The following is a 24,218-nucleotide window of genomic DNA, read 5'->3' on the forward strand; positions in this document are numbered from 1 at the left end:
TGTGGAATGAGCTGCCAGATGAAGAAAAACTTGGACAGGTACATGGATGAGAGGGGTGTGGAGGGATATGGTCCAGGTGCAGGTCAGTGAGACTAGACAGAAAAATGGTTCGGCACAGCCAAGCAGGGCCAAAAGGCCTGTTTCTGTATTGTAATGTTCTATGAGGAATCTTGGATCAGCCATGATCCTACTGAATGGTGAAGCAATGGTGAAGGGGTCAAACGGCCTATTCCTGTTCCTAATTCTTATGGACTTACTGCCCTTACCTTGGCAGCCACTTCTCTCAAAGAGCCACTATTGACAAGGAGATCCAGCACCAGATCAGCTTCTGCAAACGGAGCCAGTAAACGTTTGACAACAAAGACTTCCACAAATAAACAAACTAGTGTCCTAAGTGTACAGAGCAGTTGTTATCACCAGATTCCTGGACTGCAATGAGACTTGGATTGTATATAGGCAGCCCATAAGGGTGCTCAAGAAATTCCATCAGCAATGTCTCTGCCGCATCCTCCAGATTCAATGGACGTACCAAACAAACCTTGGTGTCTTTCTGGAAGCCAGCTGCACAAACATTCAGACAAAATTCCTGCAAAATCAACTTTGATAGACACGAAACCTGGATAGCTGAAAACCATTTCTTGCCAGGTCCTTTTTTCTCAACTTTCAAATGGCCAGTGACTCGGGGAAGGACAAGGAAAATGTTGCAAAGACCCTAGAAGTGAAGCAACATTGAGATTAATGAGTAGGAGCAGTTTACTACCAGCCATTCAAAATGGTGACAACTTGTCCGTCGAACTACGTCACACTTTTGAGTCCACATGCCTTGATGAGGCAGAGCGGCAGCAGAGAAGGAAAGGAAGCAAATCCTGCACTCTAGATCCCACTATCTCCTGAGAATCATAGAATCCCTGCAGTGCAGAAGTAGGCCATTCAGCCATCAAGCCTGCACTGACAACAATCCCACCCAGGCCCCCTCCCCATAAACCATGTATTTACCCTGCTAGTCCACCTGAGGGGCAATTTAACATGGCCAATCCACCTAACCCGCACTTCCTTGGACTGTGGGAAGAAACCAGAGCACCTGGAGGAAACCCATGCAGACACAGGGAGAACGTGCAAAATCCACACAGTCAGTCACCCAAGCTGGGAATCGAACCCGGGTCCCTGGCATTGTGAGACTGCAGTGCTAACCACTATGCCACGTGCCGCCCATGTTTTACCCCATCAGTGCTCCAAGACCTGCAGTTTACTCACATGAAGACCCCATGCCACAAACCCTAAGGGGAGGTGATGGCCTAGTGATGTTATCGCCAGACTATTAATCCAGAAACTCAGCTAATGTTCTGGGGAACTGGGTTCAAGTCCCACCATGGCAGCTGATGGAATTTAAATTCAATAAAAAAATCTGAAATTAAGAATCTACTGATGACCATGAAACCATTATCGATTGTCAGAAAAACCCATCTGATTCACTAAAGTCATTTAGGGAAGGAAATCTGCCGTCCTTACCTGGTCTGGTCTACATGTGACTCCAGAGCCACAGCAATGAGGTTGACTCTCAACTGCCTTCGGGCAACTAGGGATGGGCAATAAATGCTGGCCAGCCAGCGATGCCCATGTCCCACAAATCAATTTTTAAAATCTCATGACCCTGATTGCATGGAGGGACAGTCAACAATTACGACTAATGTAGCAAAATCATTAACACATTTAAAATAGATTAATTTGTAGCAAATTAGTGGAGAGAGAATTTCGGGTAAAGCACTAAGCGTTTGTACACTGGAATCCTTCATAGCAATTTCAAGGCTATTTCAAAATAAAAATGAGTATTACATTTTCATGCATGTGAGGGGGTGATTCTCCCATTCCGGGAGATTTCAGAGGGATCGGATTAGCACGAGCTATGGTGAATGTCCAGCCTCTCCCTGCGTTGGATTTCCGACACCGTCAGGTCTGTGCCGGAAATAGGCGTGGAGCTGTACTGGATATGCAGAAGGCAATTTAAATATAATTTAAATATGATTAGCAGGCCTGGGACGGAAGTCTCCAGGCCTGCTAGCCTCCCACCCCGCTAGAAGTATTTCACTCCAGTGGGGTTTACAGTAGCTCCCCACTTTTGGGGAGCTAGCGGCCTGACCCTGCTGGAGTGAAGAGGGGGCCAATCGAGGCCCCCCCAGAGGGTAGGGCACGGGGGGGGGGGGGCAATGGGCCTTGGCACAGTGCCAATGCCCAGGGGGCACCTTAGCACTGCCAAGGAGGTGGGGCCTAATGGGGCAGGGCAATCGATAGGGGGGTCCCACTGCCCCTCTGCATAGGGATCAGCAGGGGAGGGAGGCAGGCCAACGATTGGGGGGGGGCGGGGGGTGCAGCCTACTGGGCGAGTAATGCTACAGTTAATGCTACAACCTCCCTGGTGGGGGAGTCATGGCTGGGCCCGGATATAGTTGGGGGGGGGGGGGGGGGGGCAGCGATCGAGAGGCCAGCAGACAGGGGCCACTGCGCATGCGGGGCGATCTTGATGCTGACAGATCGGCGCACGCGCAGTGGCCCGCTTAGCGCTCTGCTGCTGGCCTCTCGGCCAGGAATAGACCCTGCCCTCAGCTTTTCAACATGAATCACACTTGGGCTCTCTGCAGTGCACAGAGTTTGGGAAAATCTTCTCTGAACTCCCACTGAAAAAAAACAGCAAGATTTAATCTAGTTTTCACGCAAATTCAACACTTAGAATTTTTTTGAGTGTACCGCCCCCGTGGTCTCCGCAATACTATTCTCTCCTATATTCCTTTTGTTTTGCTTGAGAGTTAGTAAATATTCAGTATCGCACCTTGCAACCTCTGCAATGAGGTTCTGTATTTTTTTACATTACTAATCACTAAAGCACATACCTGCCAAATGAACACTGATTGGGGGCGATGAATAAGTTAGCTTCTTGTATAAGTCAAAATCTTTATGCCTCTCACTCCATTTCCATCTGCCACGTTGCAGGATTGGTGCATATAGATTACCATACAAAATATGTTCCTTCCAAGCCTAGGAAAAAAAAAACAGTATTCACACCATCAACAGCAACAAAAAGACTACACAGCGAAGCAGTCAACGTGCAAGTGAGTTATGCATGGTGGACATGATTTGTTGCCAGAAAAATGAACAAGGATAGCCTGAAGTCATCTTTGGATTTCATTGGAGTAAATCTAGTAGGAGCGGCATTGGTGGCACAGTGGTTAGCACTGCTGCCTCACAGCACCAGGGACCCAGGATCGAATCCCGGCTTGGGTCATTGTCTGTGTGGAGTCTGCATGTTCTCCCGGTGTCTGCGTGGGTTTCCTCCGGGTGCATTGGTTTCCAACCACAGTCCGAAAGACGTGCTGGTTAGGTGCATTGGCCGTGCTAAATTCTCCTTCAGTGTACCTGAACTGGCGCTGGAATGTGGCGACTAGGGGATTCTCACATAACTCCATTGAAGTGTTAATGTAAGCCTAAGCCTTGTGACAATAAAAAATGAAGTTTAAAACTTTAGTGAGCTACAGACATAAATTAGACATTCTGAAGTAGCACAATGGTCCAGGCAATTTTCATTTCTGATGCCAAACTTTCCTGCGTGTTAAGTCCAGGGTAGAGAATGAATGTGGACTGACAGCAACCTACAGTATTAATGTGGGGGCAGAAGAAGCACTTCTCTTCCTTGTGGCTCCACATGAAGGTTTTTTAAAAATGTTTATTCTTTGGCAGCCTCCAGACAGATTAGGCTGCTGTAGAGCTTAAAAGACTAGTGGGAGCTTGCACAATGCAAGAGCACAATATTGAAACAAGGCATGTGCCTGGATGACCTAAAGAAAAGGGCTGACAGACTTACTGATGTTCAAACACCTGCACTAATCGGGCACCTCCTGTTAGCCATTAAGATGGTGTCTGTGCTGGTACTCAGGAGGAGCAATTTGCTTAGTGCCACTTGCCTGCCTCTTCTCCATAGCCCTGCAAATCTTTCCTTTTCACATAATCATCCAATTTCCCTTTCAAAGCCTTGTCTAACCCTGTCTCCACCACACTCACTCCCAGTATATTCCAGATCCTAACCACTCGCGACATAAAGCAGTTGTTTTCTTATGCTGCCATTGCTTCTTTTGCCAATTACCTTAAATCTGTGCCCTCTGCTTCTCAATCCTTCTAACAATGGGAGCAGTTTCCCCTTATCCACCCTGTCCAGATACCGCATGATTTTGAATACCTTTTAAATCTCCACCACCTTGTTTTGTAGTATATTTAACTACACAGTACCTGCAGCATTAACTGTATGTGGTGATTGAAGAGGATGCACTGAGGGAGTGCATGTGGATGTACTGGTTATTTAGCTTGAAGAGAAAATGGTGTTCTATTCATTTAAATGGCAGTTGTATACATTTAGTGTGGGTCAAATGAATGTGTTTAGCAGTCTAAACAACTGCTGTGTGTTACTTCCTTTTTGGTATTATTAATAGCACTCCAGTATGCTTGCATTGCCAGCATATCATAGTTAAATCTTTGTTACAGAATGACAATTTTTTTTCAGGAGGCCAAATGGTCTGTAGTGCCTATGTTAGCTCCCCATCACTGCTACCTTTAGTGTCTTTGTTTTTCAGGTGTTTGCCTAATTTCTTCTCAAGGTGCCATGATTGACTAGACTGTAACAATAACTTGTTATCACATATCCCACATTAAAAATAATCCAGCTTCAAAAATGGCATTCCAATTTATTCCTTTATTAATCCTGACTTTGATTTATTACTAGTTTACCAACAAATGGAAACAATCTTTCAATATTTATCCCCTTAAACTCTTCAGTCACTAAATATTACTTTTAGATTTCTCTTAATCTAAATGGGAAAAAAAGGTGTTTTTTCACCTTATTATAATTATGTCTTCCCATCTGATATTCCTTCCCTTGGCTTTTCCCATGTATAGGCACAACTTTCTTGCTGTTGTACATTATGTAAAACTTTATAAGCGCCTGGTTCTGGGTCCAGTTCTGGGCACCACACTTCAACAAGAATGGGATAGCACTGGAGAGGCTGCAGAAGAGAATGGTCCCGGGATGAAGAACTTCAGTTATGTGGAAAGTAAGGAGAAGTTGGGACTGTTCTTGAAGAAGGTTAAGAAGAGATTTGGTAAGAGATGAGGGGTCTGGACAGAATAGATAAGGAGAAATTGTTCTTGTTGGTGAATGGACCGTGAACCAGAAGGCACAGATTTAAGGTGATTGGTAATGAAGCATTGGTGACATGAGGAAAATCTTTTTCATGCAATAAGTGGTCTGTATTCTTGTCTGTATCTACATCTGACAGTTGTCTATCTATTCCTCTAACCTGTCATGTCCGAATGCACCCTCCTAACTTTTTCCGCAGTTTCCTTTTGCTCCTTAATTTAGGGGATAGGGCCTGGGTCAGATTGTTGTTGATGCAGGCTCAATGAGCCAAGTGTCCTCCTTCTGTACTGTAGGGATTCTATGACAATTTACTTCTCTTTTATGGAATAACTTATATATTCCCTACTTCTGAAATGATAGTCATGTATCAAATCCTTTTGAAGGCCAAATAAATTACTTTAATTCCTGTTAAGCATGTTAGCTAAAATAATGGAAAACCAAGGGGAAAATGAACTGTTTTGTTCAGATTTATTGCTTTCCTCAAAATTTCAAAGAAATCTTTCTAATTCATTGAACATTAATGCTCTTCACCTTTCGAACAATAAATTAGTTCTTGGTTGATTTTGTTCTCCTGTGTCCTATAGAACTATATAAATTACTCGTTCTACCTTTTCCTAAATGTTAGGAGTTGACATTATAGATAATTCATACTTTGTAAATGTTCATTTCAATTAGCAAGTTACTTTAACACTGAAACTGAGAATTCATTTACTGAAAGTTTGAGACATGGGTGGCACCTTTTTAAGCTCGCTTATCCGTGCTTCATCTGGTTTTTTTGGATGTTCATTGGTCTCTAGGCTGGACTTGAATCCTGGATACCTGAATCCTTCAAAGGTTAGCCAAGCTGCCCGTGATCGTTCCTTTACTTTCTTTTTTTCTTTATCCACATCCACGGGAGCCACCATTGCTGACAAAAAATCCTGATTGTATGTGAAGTAACGCTTTGGCTTCTGTGAGGGGGAAAGGCCATTCACAAATGGACATTAATATTTTGTACAGGATATTGAAAAGCATTTTTCATATACGTCTGTACATGGTAAATAAATAGAAATGTTTAACTCTTACGCTGTTAATGTCTGTATAAATGTTCTACAGCTTTGGTAGATGTCTGTCCTGATGGAAGGGTTGTAGACAATGAGGGTGATTTTAACTGTCTTGCCTGAACATTGGACAAGTGGGGGGCACGGCTACCACATCACTCATTAAGAAGCATTTAGGTGAGCACTTGAAAGGCTGTAGCATACAATGTCATGGACCAAGTGCTGGAAAATGGGATTGGAATAGATAGGTGCTTGCTGGCCTATGCAGACTTGATGGGCCAAAGGGCCTCTTTCTGTGCTGTAAAACTCTATGACCCCATGTTGCTGATGATCAGGACATTTAAAAATAAAACCAGGAAGCTAAGCAATCACTGATTGCTTGGAGATCCAATGACTGCTCTGGAAGCAACTGTAGTGAGTAGTTGGCAAAGGAGCAACTGGTCGCAGGCTAAATAATTTTTCTTTGTGGGACCTAGAACAGATTTTTGTATTCCCAGCAGCAGCACTCAAGTCATTTATAAAACCTTACCTCAATCTTGCCAGAGAGACCCCCCAGTAACCTTTCCAATGACTGCCGGTTGGGCTGCTCAACATTTAGGGCCATGCAGAATGTGGATAGTGAATGTTGGCTCAGCATGAGACCAGAATTTGGACCATGAATTAATTAGCTTTGTGGTGAACCATAGATGGTTACCACTATGGGTACTTGTACATATGTTACTCTTGTTACTGTTGGGGTTAGGGTTTGGGTGTTCCACCTGTTATTATTGTTTATGTGGTACACTCCGTTCGGCTCCGCCTTCTTACAGGAGTATAAAGGTCACTGCTACTTCCTAGCAGTCTTTAGTCTGGGATAATATTGTTAAGTAGTGTGCTCCTATTTGTCGTGAATAAAAGCCTTTATTCCCGGGTACGTTCTAGCCTCCCGTGTGAATTAATCGCGCATCAACTTTTATAATGATTCTGCCTGTTTTGGACAGCAGTGCTAGTCACATAATTTGAGGCCCACTTAAAAATTGCATTGGGCAGACCTTGGTTGTCAGTGATAGGTTTGTTTTAACATGATTTCAGTTGCCACTGCTACATTTACATTGAAGTATGGTGGCCGGAAGATGAAAATCACCCACAATATAAACTACATTACCATAACATGCTTCTCACCCCACTGATTCATCTTTTGTAATCATTTCAAATTCTGCTATATGGGCATGCAAGTGAGCCGTAGAATAAGTGACCTGTGACAGAATAGTGAAAAATGTACACACAGGAAAATACACATTGTTCAATACACAATTTCCCACTATCTGGCATACATAGTGGCCAGAATACAGTTAATCAGGAATTTATGTTTTCTGGGAGGGAGAGACACGAAAGAAAAACTCCATTACTTACAGTATAAATATAGTGTGCATTTGTTTCTACTGGATGTAATATTTATCTAACACTCTTACTCAGTTAGGTTGGATTATTGAATCAATACTGGTGAGCCCTGGCATGTAATTGCAAGTCTTTGGAATCCATCAGATTTCTTTCCACAGGGAGTTAGATAAATATCAATGTTTTTACAGAAAAAAAACTCTACGGTGAAAGAAGCTAGGGAAGTTATATGAAGACTTTCAAAGAAAATATTTTATGATGTAAGCTAGAGATGGAATATTTGGAGTGTTTTCCAAAACTTCAAGTTCAGCACATAGCAGGAGCTCCTTCTTTCTTTGGGGTGATGGAGCTTACAACACCAGCCTCTTACCTTGGCACAAAGTTTATTCGACTCAACTCACTCTCTCATTCAAACTTAAAGTGGTCTTGAAATATATTCACAATAAAGCTCCCCGACCTGATTTTCTTTTTCTGATGCTTGGAATGTTCCCCTGTGACTGGTGTGCAGTGCTAATGCAATCAAGGTCGGTTGGCAAATAGAATGGTATAAGGTCATTGACACCAGGATTTCTGTGAGGCTGGGACTGGGTGGTGGTAAAATCAGTACCCTTGCAGCCTGATGTAGCAAAAGGGACCACTGCAGCACCTTATGGAATTCCTCCTTGTTCAATCTCCTGTCCCTCAATGTACTGTACAACAATGTACCCTCTAGAGACAATTTATATAAGCGTCTGGTCCCTGTTTGTTTTGTGTGGGGCAACAGATGAGCAATAAATTAAAAGGGCAACTTGCATGTGCCCTGTTTGGGACTTTTAGGTCATCGTGTGGTCGACCACCTTCAGAGTACAGCACAGCTGTACACCTTGAAGATAAAGACGTGCAGTGCCTGTCGTGGGCAGAAGTGGGATCGACTGAAGTATTTCAGGTCTGGAACATGCAGAAGAAAGCATTTAGTCTCGATAAGGCATTTTTGTATTATTCCTCTGTCAGCCCTTTGGCACTCATTAAAGTGTCTGAGATGTCTGAGACAAGTTCTTGTGCGGTATGGGTCACCACAGCTAAATTTGCTCCAAAGTCCATGGAACTGTGATCAGGAATCCTTGCTCAATTAAGGGCAGTAATATTTAAGGAAACACCCTCTTGCTGCATCAACCTAGACCAACGTTTCCTGGTCTGTGTGGCTCTGTCACACATCATAAGTTGCATTCATCCATGGAGTCATTGAGGTCAAAAAATAGTTTTGAGATATACATCCTGATTGCTTGTCCCTTTAGCCTTGTTCCCTTGTTTAAGGATATTGATAACATTTATTGCTGTTTGTTTTCAATCTTTGATACAAATTCCTTTGTTGTCACAAATTATTCATCATGCCTGAAATGAATTGTTAATTTACGGATGAGAATATTACCGGGGTAAAACATATGTTTAATAAGTTGGTCCCTACCAGAGCCATCTCCTGCCGCAGCAGTTCCTTTGCTTGCTCAGCAGAGTTTAAGGTCTGATTGGAGTAGATATACACTTCTTTTCCTTCAGGAGGCACTGCTGCAATCGTTCCTCGCTTGGTTTTCTTCAGTTTTTTGTTAGCTTGGTAAACTGCGTCAATATTAGCCTGAAACATGAAAATATTTTGTGCTCAAATGATTGTTGCATTTAAAAAGGGGGAAGACACCAGGGTGGAATACTTGCATTTGAAAATATTTAACCTTCCTATGTTAACCCTATGACCCATCTGAAGCTGAATGTCGTATGATGTCTGACCTCTGAGGCTACTTCAGCCTGAAATCATCCCTGATTGCGATTCAGAAGATGGTGGTGAACCGTCTCTAGAATTGCTGCAGTCCCTGTGGTGTAGGTGGTAATCAGCAGCAGATTTCCTTGTCTATTTTTACCTGATGCCATGAAATTTCATGGGGTCTGGAGTCAATGTTGAGGACTCCAAGGGCAATTCCCTTCGAAGTGCATTCCACTGCATTGTCATCTATGGGTGGGTCTGCCTTGCCCTTGGAACATACCCATGGTTGGTGATGGTGGTGTATGGGATGTTGTCTGGAAAGTATAATTCCATGAGCATGAGTATGTTGCTTGACTAGAACTAGTCTTTGAGACAATGTTCCCAATTTTGGCACAAACGCTCCGGTATTAATAAGGAAGATATTGCAGAGTCAAAGGGATGGGTGGTCTGTTGGGTTTCATTCCTTACTGACTCTTCTGTAGTGGTTTCATACAACTGAGTGGCTTACATTTTTTAATTAATTCGTGGAACATGGGCGTTGCTGGCTGGTAAGCATTTATTGCCCATCCCTAGTTGCCCTTGGAGAGCAGTTGAGAGTCAATCTCAATGCTGTGGCTCTGGAGTCACATGTCGGCCAGATCAGGGTAAGGACAGCAGATTTCCTTCCCTAAAGGACATTAGTGAACCAGATGGGTTTTTCCGACAATTGACAATGGTTTCATGGTCAGCAGTGCATTCTTCATTTCAGATTTTCTTTTTACTGAATTCAAATTCCACCATCTGCCGTGGCAGAATTCGAACCTGGTTCCCCAGAACATTAGGTGAGTTTCTGGATTAATAGTCCAGTGATAGCACCACCAGGACATTGCGTCCCTGAAATTACTAGACCATTTCAGAGGGCATTTAAGATTCAACCATATTGTTGTGGCTCTGGAGTCACATGTAGGCCAGACCAAATGAGGATGGCAGATTTTCTTCCTTAAAGGACTCCGTGAAACAGATGGGTTTTTATGACAATCAACAATGTTTTCATGGTCACTATTACCGAGACTGGCTTTTAATTCCAAATTTATGCATTTGATTTAAATTTCACCAGCTGCCATGATGGAAAATGTAAAAAAAGTCCAGAGTATTAGTCGTGGCCTCTGGATTCCTTGTCCAGTGACATTACCACGATGCCACCACACCACCACCACCCCCTGGAATAATAATAATTACCTCTGGAATAATTCTACTCATCTAAGCCACTATGCAAACTTTGGATTTTGACTAACCAATACCTGAACGTGATCTGTGAAGATTTGATTTGTTTTCCTCCGTATATAACTTTCATTGAAAATGTCCAGTTCAGGATAATGTATCCGTTTTGGTGGCTTAGGTTGGGGAGCAGGTTGCTCTGTACTGGGTGCCAGGCTCTTGGTGTGAAGTGGACCGGTTTCAGAGGCTGGGATTCCAAACTCACGACTGAGGGTCTTTGCCATTTCTGCTGATGGGAAGAGATCATACTGTACTACTTCTCTAAACTTTGTGGTGGAGCGTATGTGTTGAAGTCTGCGAAACAAAGAAAAGTTTAACGATAACTTGCCCAGTGCAGCCTGTACGTCACACAAGGGAACCCATTAGAGGCTTTTTATGAACCTGCATTCTGCATGGGAGCATCAAAATTTTCTGCTGCTTTCTTGAATGCGGGGTGGCACTCTCTGGGGGCGATTTTACCATTTTGATTCTAAGTGCTGAATCTGGGCGCAATTCAGATCTGACTTGGAAACCTGTTCTCAGGCGCCCCCATGCACACTCAGCCTGAAAAAAAATTCACGAGTCTGAATTGCGCTGCGGGGGGCGCTTATCGCGCCTGAAATGCTGCAGCTCCAATCGGAGCCTTCAACTGCGCATGCACAGTAAAAAAAAATTGAAAAACGCTCCCCTGTCACATCGCTCCCGGGCCGCAAAAAGCGGATAAAGCAGCCCGGGAGCAAAAAGTGGGAGTGATGGCCCCCACAGATATCACCCCCCCCCTACAACATAACTGTCCCTCTTATCCACCCACAGCCCCGCTACCCAGACCGATCGCCCGCAGAGTGGCAGCGGTCTCCCCCTGCCCCTCCAGCTTCCCCCCCCCACCCCAACCGAGATCCATCTGGCTTGCTGCTCTCCTCCTCCCCCTCCCCCCTCTACCAGAGAACCATCTGGCCTCCCCACCTCTGCCCACCAGAGAATAATCGGGCCTCCCTCTTCCCCCCCCCCCCTACAGAGAGCGATCTGGCCCTCCTTTGCCCTTCTTCCCCCCACCAGAGAATGATCAGGCCACCCTCCCACCCACCCCCATCCCCCCACCAGAGATACATCTGACCCGCCTCTTCCTCTCTCCCCACCAGAGAAAAATCAGGCCTCCCTCCCCCCTCCCAACCAGAGAATGATCTAGCCTGCCTCCAACGCCCCCCTTCCACCCCCCCCTCCACCACCGCCCCCCCCCCCCCCTCCACCACCGATCTGAGTTAGAGAGCCATTGGAAGCTCTGAACTTACCTCTTCAGAAGCTGGAACGCCCGGAACAGACCTTTACCGAGCATGTCTGTTTCACGCCGAATCTGGACAGGCGAATGCAATGGTAAAGGGGGAAATGCTGGTAAGATTGGACGTCCAGTTCATTAAGTCAATTTAAATGCATGCAAATGCATTTAGATTGACGTCGCGCCCAATTTGGGCACGGTTCCGATCGCGGCCAATTTTGGGCCTTGGTACACACTGAAAGAGTCATTATTCCACAAGGCACCCCCTATTTAAACTAACCAAATGCAACACTTAAAAAGAAACATTCGGACATCAACACCCACTGTCTTATAGCTTTTAATCCAGCAAGAGCCCCCATTTTTTTAAGTATGCATCACAAACCCCAAAGTATGTTACGAAGCCTGACCAGACCCCAACAGTTTTTCCATTTGGATAAGGTGTTTTATTCCAGGTGTGAGTCTCTTGTCACACTAGGAAGCTTTTATCAAAATTAACATTATTTAACAATACAGTTTAACTATAGCAGGTGATTTAGCTTAATTTTTACCAATTTTACTACTTAAATATGACAAGATACAATGCTTAACTTCTAACCTATAACTATTAGTTCCAATTCAAGCAATATTCCTCTTATCGACTTAAACTCCTCTTCAAAATCAGTTAACAACACACAGGCTTACGTGCTTGTACTTGGACTTCCAGTCCTCAGAATACCTTTGCAGAGAGCGAGGAGAGAGAGAGTAAGAGTGAGAGAGATCTTTTGCTTCTCACAGAACCCGCTGTAACTGCTTGGTTTTCCCTGTAAGCTTAGCTCCTCCCCTTAAGCATATGACTCTTGTCAATCAACCTAATCAAAATTCTACTCTGAAACCACATGTGCATCAACTCAGATTAAAACAAACACATCCCCAGCTAAAATCAATCACTCGCCTGCATTCTCAGCATGTGAGCTGCCTGTTTTGTAGACAAATCAGCACCATGTAAAACAGAGCTGAATTTTAAACATATCCCTGACAAGAAGCGTGATATAAATACATTTCTTAAAGGCACAGTATCATCACATTAGGCTTGTATTCGCTGGAGTTTAGAAGAGTCAAAGGTGGCATGATTAAAATATACAAGATCTTGAGGGGCCTTGACAGGGTGGAAGTGGAGAGGAAGTTTACTGTTGCGGGAGAATATAGCACGAGGTCACTGATTAAAAATATAGGGTCACCCATTTAAAGCAGAGATGAAGAAAAAAATGTTCTCTAAGGGTTGTAAGTCTTTGGAATTCTTTCTCAGAAGGCAGTGGAGGCAGAATCTTTCAATATTTTAAGGCAGAACTAGATAGAATCTTGATAAACAAGGGGTGAAAGGTTATTGGGGTTAGACAGGAATGTGCAGTTGAGTCTCTGGTGCTCCTTGCATGTCACCTCTACTCATTCACCCCATAATGCTACAGGGCAAGGAGAATGGAAACAACAGCAACCATGGTTGGGAGCAAGTAGTCTGAGCAGAACTTTTGTAGTGAGCAAAAGTCTTCATTCAGCATACGCCACTCCCTATATAGACTGCAGCAATTTCATGTAACAGGAGAAAACACATAGCACTTCTACAGATGTGTCAAAAGGCAGTAAAACGCAAACAGCAACTAACCTGAAGGTTCCCTGAAGATAAATGATCTCTTTAAATATCACCAGTGGGGGTCTTTCCTGCTGCTGAATGTATGCTCAGCTGGGCAACATTGGGGGCATTAGTTGGAGCATTGATTGGAATTGACATTGCTACTGCTGTCATCAAAGCAATATTACACACTGACAGACATCACAAACTACCGATTTTGTGTACTCCCAGTGCACACTTCCACACTGACATTAACAACCTACCCTAAACTGTGTCCTGCACAACCCCCCAGAAATATCTACATGCGGCACGAACATCAATTTGGACCTGAAACTACACCCATTGCACTAAAAATACAGGAGCTACAACACCAAATTTTATGAGCATTTCTTTTGAATAGTTTTAGTGATGAGGCATGTCACATTCTTTGTTTGTGAGCTTGTAATTCTCTACATGACAAATTTTTTGCTCTCAGCTGTGTCATAAAGGGGAAGCACACAGCATATTCTGGACAACTTCAGGTGTGACCTGATGGCCTGTTTCATGGAAATAAATCATCCGGGCAGACTTTCTGCATGTTCCTTAGTTAGAAGTTTCATAAATATATTGAGAAAAGTGCATAAATTTTGGCAAGGAAGTTTTATTTATTCTTTCATGGGATATAGGTATCAGCCAGCATGTGTTGCCCATCTCTAATTGTCCTTGAACAGAGTGGCTTTCTGGGCCATTTCAGAGGGTGATTAAGATTCGATCAGATTGCTGTGGGCCTGGAGTCACACATAGGCCAAACCAGACACATGGCACATATCCTACCCATTAATGAACATGACAGGTCTTTACAACAATCAGTGATAACTATCATTGTCACCATTACTAGCTTTCTATCCCAGATTTTAATAATTGAGTTGAAATTCCGCAAGCTGGTGTGATGGGATTTGAACCTATGCCTGCAGCGCATTATGCCTAGACTCTGGATTATGGGTTAAATGGCATTACCACTACCCCCACCACCTTCCCCTTTTCGTTGGAGTTTATTCAAAAACTGGGATGGCTCACATTTTTTTCTCCTTCTTAACCGGATGGTGTGGATCTAAAGGTTTGAGGCAATAGAATGCAAGAACTTGTATTTATGTAGTGCTTTTCACAAACTCAGGATGTTCCACACTGCTTTACAGACAATGAAGAATTTCTGAAATGGGCTCCCTGGAGGAAATGCTACATCAAGTTCAAACACAGCAATATCCCACAAACAGCAATGAAACAAGTGACCAGATAGTCAATTTTGGTCAAGGAATAAATGTTGAATAGGATATTGGAGAGTTTCCTTGCTCTTCCTCAAATAGTCCCTTGAGATTTTCTTTATCCACCAAATGATAGCAGATTGTCTGTACCTAACATCTCATCCAAAAGATGTCACCTCTTCTAGTAAGAGCTCCCTTGGTATTGTATTGAATTAAGTGTCAGGCTGGATTATAATTATATAATTATAATCAGGTCTCTGGAGTGTGACTTGTACCCACCTCCTTCTGATTGCAACCCCTTACCCCAATTTAATATTCAATGTATCTTTACCCTCTATCATACATCTTACATACATCTGACAGCTAAGGTAATATGAAGAGTTGCCCACGATGTACATACTGTGAATCAGTTGATTGGCTTTGTAAATGAATTTAATTGTTAGAAGTTTTGTTCTTTGACATTATTTTCTACTCTATATTTGGAGTATCAATTAGAATGAATATATCTAATTATTTATATAAATTATCTTTCCCAAGCTATTGGATTTGGTACATATTTGTACCTATGCTTTAACAAAATGGCAATGTCTGTGCTTTAACTATCTGAGGCACGCCTCCAAAGAGAGTAAAAGTTAGCTGATTCTTGCACACCATCCAAACTGGGTCAAGTAACAAAATTCCAATAACTTATTTCCTTCCTGAATGGCAACAGCTACTTTGCATGGAACTATTTTAAGAATGGACAAAAATTAAGGTTTTTCTGAAGGAGAGAAATTGTTGATGACCTCTGTCAGACTGCCCACTAACAGCAATATTTCAATTAATGATACATGCAAAGGAAGATCTCACCGACATAATGCCTGAAAGCAGTCCTGTGGAGTCATGTCCCTGACGTACAGCAAAGGTTGTTTTACAATATTATGCAGTGGCTCACGGAGATGGACATGGTAAAGAAGATCATCCATGTATGCATACAACCGCTTATGAAAACTGAAATCAGTATTGTACAGAACCTTAACCCTTTCGACTTCAGGAACCGCAGAACTGAAAAAAAAATAAAGTTTTTTTTAACAAATGGATTCCTATGAAGAGGGCAAACACAAACCAATTCTTACTGGTATAACATACAGTTTCTGAGAAAAATGAACAAGAAAATCAATTCTTTGAAAATGCATTTTGAATGATTTTGATTAGTTCTTTACAAAACCATGATAGTAGAAAATTCAATGGGAAATTTAGTCATACAATTAAAAAATGTTGACAAAAATGTGACAACAGGAAATAATATTTTGCAGGCAGGAAATGTGTGTTGATGTAAATTTCTTAATATTTCATTTTATACAAACCCTGAATGATCTTAATTTTGTACCACCCACTACCCAAAACATTTGCACTATCAGAATTTTATTTGATATATAAATCTATCATTTCCGATGAAACAATATTTAATATGTTGTAAAAATACAATACGGGCGAAAATGATCCTGATAAAATGTGCTAAGAATGAATTGGCATCCTGTTTTACAGTGGGCCCCATTTTCTTTTCCATTAATCATGGTATAAATCAGGATGTTCATTTTCTAGGAGGATGTATTGTGCTACTGGAAAAGGCAGACTTTATCTCCAATTTATCCAAATAATTAGCATCCCAAGGGTTTTGTAAAAATGCAACTATTTCTTTAAATTCTCTGATATTCATTCATCCTTACTTGCTCACTTTCATAGTTGAAGATTTCCTTTAATTGAATGTCAGATTCGAGGTGTTATTGCTTTTACAGGTATCATATATTTTCCCACTCAGGGAAAACAGTAAACTCTTGTGTACATTGTGAAAAGATAAGATTGTGGACAGCTTGGTTTGTGGCCATCTCTATCTGGGACTAAATGCAGAGGATCTAGTGAGGTATCCTTTTCCTCTCTACACCAGCAGCCAATCTCCTTGGGCCATAAGCCAAATGCAAAGCAGGTGGCCAACCTCTCCTTCCTCCTCTTCTGGGTATGGGTAAGGATGATGGCTTGACCTTCTATAGAAACATGCAAAATATCCTTTCAGAGTGAAATGTCCTACTGGTCATTAGTTGTCCACTGACAATGAACAATAGAAAGTTGAAGATTGCTTGTTGGGCCAGATCATGTGCGAGCTTCTGCAGCTGATTTATTGTTTAAGTCCATCCTGCTGGGTACCACTAACTTGGGCATTTTGTCACTTTTTGAAAAGCCGCTCAATAATGAAATGTCTTAATTTCATCCTTTTTGTCTTTCTCAGTTTGAATCATAGAATCCCTATAGAAGGAGGCCATTCGGTCCATTGAGCCTTCACCAACAACATTCCCACCTAGGCCCTATTCCCATAACCCCATGTATTTATCCTGCTAATCCTCTGACACTAAAGGGCAATTTACCTTGGGTAATCCACCAAACCTGCACATCTTTGGACTGTGGGAGGAAACCGGAACACCCGAAGGAAACCCATGCAGACAGAGGGAGAATGTGCAATCTCCACACAGACAGTCTCCCAAGGCCAGAACTGAACCCGGGTCCCTGGCATTGCGGGGCAGCAGTGCTAACCATTGTGCTGCCAGGTTACCTCTTTGTCAGCAGTCCTTCCTTTCTGTTATCTGGATATAAAGTTTAAGCAAACATTTTGAGTAACTTTGTCAAATATTGTTTTGTGGTACGTTGTATTTGATCATCTCACCTGACTGACATCTTTTCCCACAATTTCTTGAGCCCATCGTTTTTCATTCCCTCCAAAATGAAGAGATGCATTTTTCCATCCATTACGTGAAAGCCTGTCAAAATGTTCATATTGTAGCTATCCTGTGGCTCAATTTCCATCATAAGGGCTGCATCAGCTGCTTCATTTTCATCATTTGACAGAGACTCCTGGCAAAATGCTGCATAATTAATTGAACTAATTGTTCCTAGCAAATCTTGAAGGAAGTCTTTGTTCTTATAGTCAAAAATGTAAATAATGCGACCAAATTGGCACTCCTGCACTTCATCTGTCACATCTGTGCTTATTGTCAAAGGATAAGCCAATTCAACTCTCATATTAAGCACAGAATTTGATTCCAAGTAATGTCCTTCAGGTAATGGCTGGTCATCTGGACCATCAACAGCTCCTGAAACACCTACAATACGTCTGTCCAAGCCATCAACTCGGCAACCTGTTGGATCTGGTGAACTGCTGTTCTGTATAGGTAAAGAAACATTCAAACACTTTTCACCGTATAGAAGGTCAGAAAAAGCCACCTTAGCAGTGCCATAAGGAGCCCAAGATTTTTTTGTTTTTGTGAAGGGATCATGGATAGTTCGTTTATTACTGGCATAGCTAACGTTGCTCAGTTTAGTATCTTCAGCCTCAGAACCAAACAATGCTGGCGGCTGGGGCTGGACGTCCAATTTCCTGTCACGGTCATGAATCTCTATCTCTAGTGGAGGCCCAAGTAGATACTCTCTGAGTTTATCTGGATTGAAGGTCCCTGTTAGAATCACATTCACATCCCTGAAGGTAATCTCTGTCCCATGCCCTCTTCCTTTCGTCTGATGATGTGGCAGGTTATAGAACTGATACTGACAATACACAGGGCCACATTTTTCCTTGGAGAAGAAACAAAATTAGGACAAAATGTTAGTCGTTTTATTTCTCATCGTATTGTTAGACTAAAAACTCCCGACTATAGACATATAGATGCTGTACAATAAAGTACTTAAGGGTATATACATAGGTTTTTTAAAAATACCTGCATTGTTAGCATAAATAATTCCTTAAAAATTGCATATACTTAATGTGTAATAAAAATTTTCTTTGCCTTTGCTAATTTGGGAAAATTTGCTTTGTAAACATTTTTTTTTAACTACAATATATTTTGATGCAATGGGTTGCAAGCCCTTAAGAGTTTTAACTAACTGGTATTCTGTCTAATCACAAAAATTAAAAATACCAAATCATATCCTTTCAAATTCTTAGCAACCTTCCATTTTTAAAATTAATCTATTCTAATATCTGCTTTTAGATTTTTAATAATCAACCTTTGACTATTCCATTTAGCATGAATGGACATTGCGAGTATTGACTTTTCTCTCTCCTTCTCATAGGAATAGCTTTTATTTTCTTTTATATACAGACTTTATGATCTGATTTCATGCTGTTGTATTAGCCTTCTGGGGATGCTTCCATTTTGTCTATAGTTGTAAATCCTTGTCTGTCTGCAAATGTTTATGTTCCTCTCAGAGTGTGTACCCTCTACAAGCCATCTGACTTGTTCTCAATATATAAAACAAGCGTACACAATCTACGTGAATTTAGTCTTCCCCATCCTTGCTATCTAGAGAGTAGCGTTCAAAAATGAAAATCAGAATGAAACACTCCCAAATGCACATGATACAAAGGGGTGAGGAAGGTCATGCTAAACCGCTGAAAGTGTATATTTTCCTGTATTAATGCCAGTGGGCAGAAGTAAAACAGATGTGAGGAAAACAGAAGATCTGGCTCAGACCAATACAGCTAGTCTTGCGTGGCTTCTGGCAGGCTACATAACAGGCCGTAAGTGATCCCGCTGAAGATGAGACAGTTTAAATGCTTAAACATAAAGCCGAGCACAATTTTCCATCTGCGTAGGAGAAAATTGTACTGCATATTGCCTTGATGTTTCCAGATGGGGACTGAGGGAATACCCATAAGTGGTGAAGCTCTTAAATGGTCCAAGGCCCATTATTCATATTTCCCTCAGATACAGTAAAGTTTTAGTACACACTGCTGTTTTTGGCATTTTATCGGATTGTTAGAAGTATAGGTTTTCTCAGACCTTTTACAGCGTGTCCCCTTCTCTTAAAAGCTCATTGCTTGTGGCTGGAAGAGCATCCAAGACGTAAAGTGGACTTTGTATACAGTAAACAGGTAAATTCCGAGCTGTGCAAACTCAGTAAAAGGATTAATAGCTATGTAACTGCAAGAGCTTTGGATCAGCACTTATCCTCCAATCATACAACTCTGTCACAAATTGCAGTCATTGTAACGCAATGGAAAGTACTGCTAGTCAATCTTTCAGACCAAAGAAACAGTTCAGAGGACAAACAATTTTTGTACTCTCAGTGGAGCTACTCAGTTCCCTTCCTCTCCACAAATGAGGAGGAGCTATGAAGTCAAAACAAAATAATTGTAGCTCATTGTTACGCATATGGTAACATGGAACACAGGAGACAGGAATTTACCATCCTGGAGATCAGCTTTTTTCGACCAAATTGACACATGGGGCCTGATTTTACCATTGCGTCGTGCCCATTAACGGGCGCGAAAACTTGATAAAGTCGGGCACGAGGCGATCAGCGCGATCTGCGCCCACATCCGCGCAGATGCCCACTTTACCAAGGGCCGAAAATGGCCGCGATCCAAACCGCGCCTGACTCAATGAGCTGGACGCACAATCTTACCTGCATTTCCCACTTTACCATCGTGTTCGCCCATCCAGATTTGGCGCAAAACAGACATGTTCGGCAAAGGTCTGTCTCGGGCGCTCCAGCTTCTGAAGAGGTAAGTTCAGAGCTTCCAGCGGCTCTCTAACTCAGATCGGTGGTTGGGGTGTGTGGGGAGAGGGGGACAGGAGGCAGGTCAGATGTATCTCTGGTGCAGGGGGGGGGAGGGAGGCCAGATCATTCTCTGGTGGGGAGGGAGGGAAGAGGGAGGGAGGAGGGAGGCCTGATCGCTCTCTGGTGGGTGGGGGGAGGAGGGCCAGGTCATTGTCTGATGATTTGGGGGGGGGGGGGGGGGGGGGAGGCCAGATGGTCCTCTGGTGGGGTGGTGGCGGGGAGGAGGAGGCCAGATTGCTCTCTGGTGGGGGGGAGGGGGGGGGGGAGGAGGAGAAGAGAGGTGGGCCAGATCGTTGCCTGGTGGGGGTTGCGGGGGCAGGGTGTGTCTGTGCCACTCTGTGGGTGATCGGTGGGGGGGGGGGGGGGGGGGGAAGGGTGACAAGGGGTCGCAATCAATCTGGGTATTGGCGGGGTGGGTGGATAAGGAGGACAATTATGTTGTGGGGGTGGGGGCGATGTCTGTGGGGATCTTCGCTCCCGGTTTTTGCTCCCGAGCCGTTTTATCCGCTTTTTGCGGCCCGGGAGCAATGTGACAGGGCCGCGTTGTTCAGTTTTTTTCTCACAGTGCATGTGCAGTTCAAAGCTCCGATTGGAGCTGCAGCATTTCAGATGTGATACGCCCCATCCACAGTACGGTCCAGACCCGCTAAGTGCGTATGGGGGCGCCTGAGAGCAGATTTCCAAGTTGGATCTGATCCAGCACTTAGAATCAAAATGGTAAAATCGGGCCCAAGATGTTCATTGATTTGGATCACAGAGTGTTCAGTTTCAGCATATTATCTAAATAATGTTGAAATTAACTTAATACATTCTTTCATGGGATGTGGGTGTTGCTGACTCGGCCAGCATTTATTACCCAGACCTAATTGTCCTTAAGAAGATGGTGGTGAGCCATTTTCTGAAACTCCTGTAGTCCATGCAGTGTAGGTAGGACTGGTGGGGGTTCCAGGATTTTGACCCAGCAACAGTGAAGGAACGTTAATAAATTTCCAAATCAGGGTGGTGTGTCGCTTAGAGAGGAACTTGCAGGTGGTGTTGTTCCCTTGCATATCTGCTGTCCTTGTCGTTCAGCAATGGGAATGCTATTGAATGTTCAGTGGATAGGGTTAGATTTTCTCTTAGTTAGAGATGGCCACTGCGCGGCACTTATCTGGCAGAAATGTTAGTAGTCATTATCAACCCAAGCCTGAATTTTTTCCAGGTCTTGCTACATATGGACGTGGACTGCTTCAGAACACGAAGAGTCGCAAATGATGCTGAACACTATGCAATCATCAGCAAACATCCCCACCTCTGACCTTATGATGGAGGGAAGGTCATTGATGAAGCAGCTGAAGTAGGTTGGGTCTAGGACACTACCTGAGGAACTCCTTCACCAATGGTCGTATTGGATTTATTCTGTTTTTTGTGGGCAGGGCGTACCTGAGCAATTTGCCACATCGCCAAGTAGATGCTAGTGTTGTAATTGTACTGGAACTGTTTGGCCATGGGAATTCAATGGCGAGTAGGGTTAAGAACCGAATAATCTACACACAATTTTAACTCCCTGTGAGTGGGTGGATAACCATCTGAGTAAGAACTTCAACCATTCTGCCAGAAATGAGATCCAGTGGACCTCATTTAAATCCTGTTAGCTTGACTTCACTCCCATTCGGGGCGTAAAATGGCAGAAAAATCACAAGGTAAGGAAAGCAACCGACAACAAAGGAGCAGTAACAAAATCAATAGCTGGGGCCACCTTGTAGGCTAAAGTGGAGCAAGTCCACTGCATGGGAGGCCGAAGCTTCTTTTGGCTCTGCAATGACAGTTATTTAAAAAAGCATGCTTGGGCTGCTTCTACCCCGCCATCTATTGCTGCTTCCAATTGAATCCAATGAATTATAATTGCACTCAGTCTCCAGGACATGGCATACGTATATAAAGGAGACGGTACCTTTGGATCGGAATCCTTATCACATGTTTTTACTCCAAGGTGAATGATTTCAGCAGATTGTCAGCTACCCAGTTTATGGTGGGTAGAGAGGATGAAATCACAGTACTCTTGTCCTTTGTGCGTGTTTTTTCCCATTCCTTTATATTTAAATTTGTGAGTTGGTAATTAACAGATAGCAGGTGTCCATTAACTAGGTGTTAACTCAACTACAATGTAACTGGACTGATGAAGAAGCTGAAATTGGTTTGTGATCTAATTTGGTGGAAGCACAAAATGACCGGCAGCCCAATGGAGTGAGGTGAGAAAAGAACATTAACAAGTGGAAATTTGACTCAAGTGAGAATTCAGATTAACCAAAGCAACTGGTAATAAAAATGGGCAGTAATACATGATTCCTGTAGGACATGGGATGTCTGAGGAGCAGCAGAAGTTAATTGAGAATCATTGAATCCATACAGTGCAGAAAGAGGCCATTCAGCCCATCGACTCTGCCCATCAAGCCTACACCAACAACAATCCCACCCAGGCCCTATTCCCGTAACCCCACATATTTACCCCGCTAATCCCCTGACACCAGGGTCAATCTAGCATGGCCAATCAACCTCACCCGCATATCTTTGGACTGTGGGAGGAAACCAGAGCGCCCAGAGGAAACCCACGATGACACAGGGAGAATGTGCAAACTCCACACAGACAGTGGCCCGAGGCCGGAATTGTACCCAGGTCCCTGGCGCTGTTAGGCAGCAGTGCCAACCACTGTGTCACCGTGCTGATCGCAGAAAGTGTCTCCACTTCGGATGGTTTTCTCAATATCTCTGAATTTGAGGTGGAGTTGATGGCACTACAGTCCGAAACACTGGGGATGACAAGAGGTTCCTGAGGTTGAGAGTTTCAGTGGGTTGTCATCCACCTGAAGGTAGGACGCTGGCAGCTAGGTGGAGAAGATATGGTAGTCAGCCACTTGTTAAGAAAAGTGAAAAGGAAGATGGTCTAGAGTAGGAACACCCTGAAATAGGTCACCTTCATTAACTAGTTTGAAGAATTGGTTTCCTGTGAGGAAGATAAGAAGCAGAACAGTGTCCACTGTAATGATTATAATGGCACCAATACCAAATGGTTTGTGGGAGGAGAGATTAGTAATTCGGATAGAATTATTACTATTATGTTTACAGTGGCACAATGGTTAGTACTGCTGTCTCACAGCGCCGGGAACCTGGGGTCAATTCTGGCCATGGATGACTGTGAGCGGACAGCTAAATTGACGGCTGAATTGAGAAACATTACTGATGAGGAGAGGTTGCGGAAGTTGGGAAGTTTTACTTTGGAGAAGAGAAGACCTTGGGTAATCTTGCTGGCGTTTTCAAGGTCTGAAAGGGCACAGGCAAGACAAACATAAGTATGTTTATCACATTACACTCATCACGAGAGGATAGAGATCAAAATTGCTTTTTTACTATTTTGAGACTAAAACTATCCCATGCGAAGTGTGGTTAATGTTTAGAATGGAATTACAAGAGGGGTCAGGCGTTTCAAGAGAATACTGGATAAGTACCTGAAAAAAGCTTACATTAGGGGTTTGAGAAGGGGTGTGACATTTACCAGACATTGGCACAGGCCATATGGATCTCTACATGGTCTTTTATGATCGTGCACATTTCTATGTTTGCAGTACGAAAGCAGAAGTGCAATAAACTGCCAGGTCGGTCATTTTAAGCTCTCTTATGATTTCTGTGCAAGTGTTTTTATCTTGGCACCATGAATGACATAATCTTTTGCCATGTTGTGTTGGTGATCTATGGAACCTGACTAGGGAGGTTTTTGATTTGGATGCTTTCTTCTAGCACTTAACATGGATCACATGGAGTATGCATTGAAGCATTTCCTTTAATCTCTCAGATGGATTGTTGGTTGCAACATCCATCTCCGATTTCAACGTACAGATTTTCTGTGGGCTACGTGTGTTTGTTAATGACCGAGAGGGAGGAAGGTACAGAGGAAGAGTAAAGAGG

General features: G+C 43.1%; 1 protein-coding gene across 1 annotated transcript in view; it reads right to left on the minus strand.

Annotated features, from left to right (window-relative positions):
• LOC144491874 (uncharacterized protein FLJ43738-like) overlaps positions 1-21,764 on the minus strand; it is a 35,945-nt gene extending 14,181 nt beyond the window's left edge. The window contains exons 1-7 of the mRNA XM_078210163.1: positions 21,636-21,764; positions 17,383-18,287; positions 15,534-15,728; positions 10,609-10,879; positions 9,041-9,205; positions 5,917-6,129; positions 2,886-3,030 (exon numbers count right to left, since the gene is read on the minus strand). Coding sequence (XP_078066289.1) covers positions 2,886-3,030; positions 5,917-6,129; positions 9,041-9,205; positions 10,609-10,879; positions 15,534-15,728; positions 17,383-18,287; positions 21,636-21,764 — 2,023 coding nt within the window. The remainder of the gene's footprint in view (positions 1-2,885; positions 3,031-5,916; positions 6,130-9,040; positions 9,206-10,608; positions 10,880-15,533; positions 15,729-17,382; positions 18,288-21,635) is intronic.
• Between the last annotated feature and the right edge of the window lie 2,454 nt (positions 21,765-24,218).

This window comes from Mustelus asterias, chromosome 3 (genome assembly GCF_964213995.1).
Source record: "Mustelus asterias chromosome 3, sMusAst1.hap1.1, whole genome shotgun sequence".
In the NCBI taxonomy this organism is placed as follows: domain Eukaryota; kingdom Metazoa; phylum Chordata; class Chondrichthyes; order Carcharhiniformes; family Triakidae; genus Mustelus; species Mustelus asterias.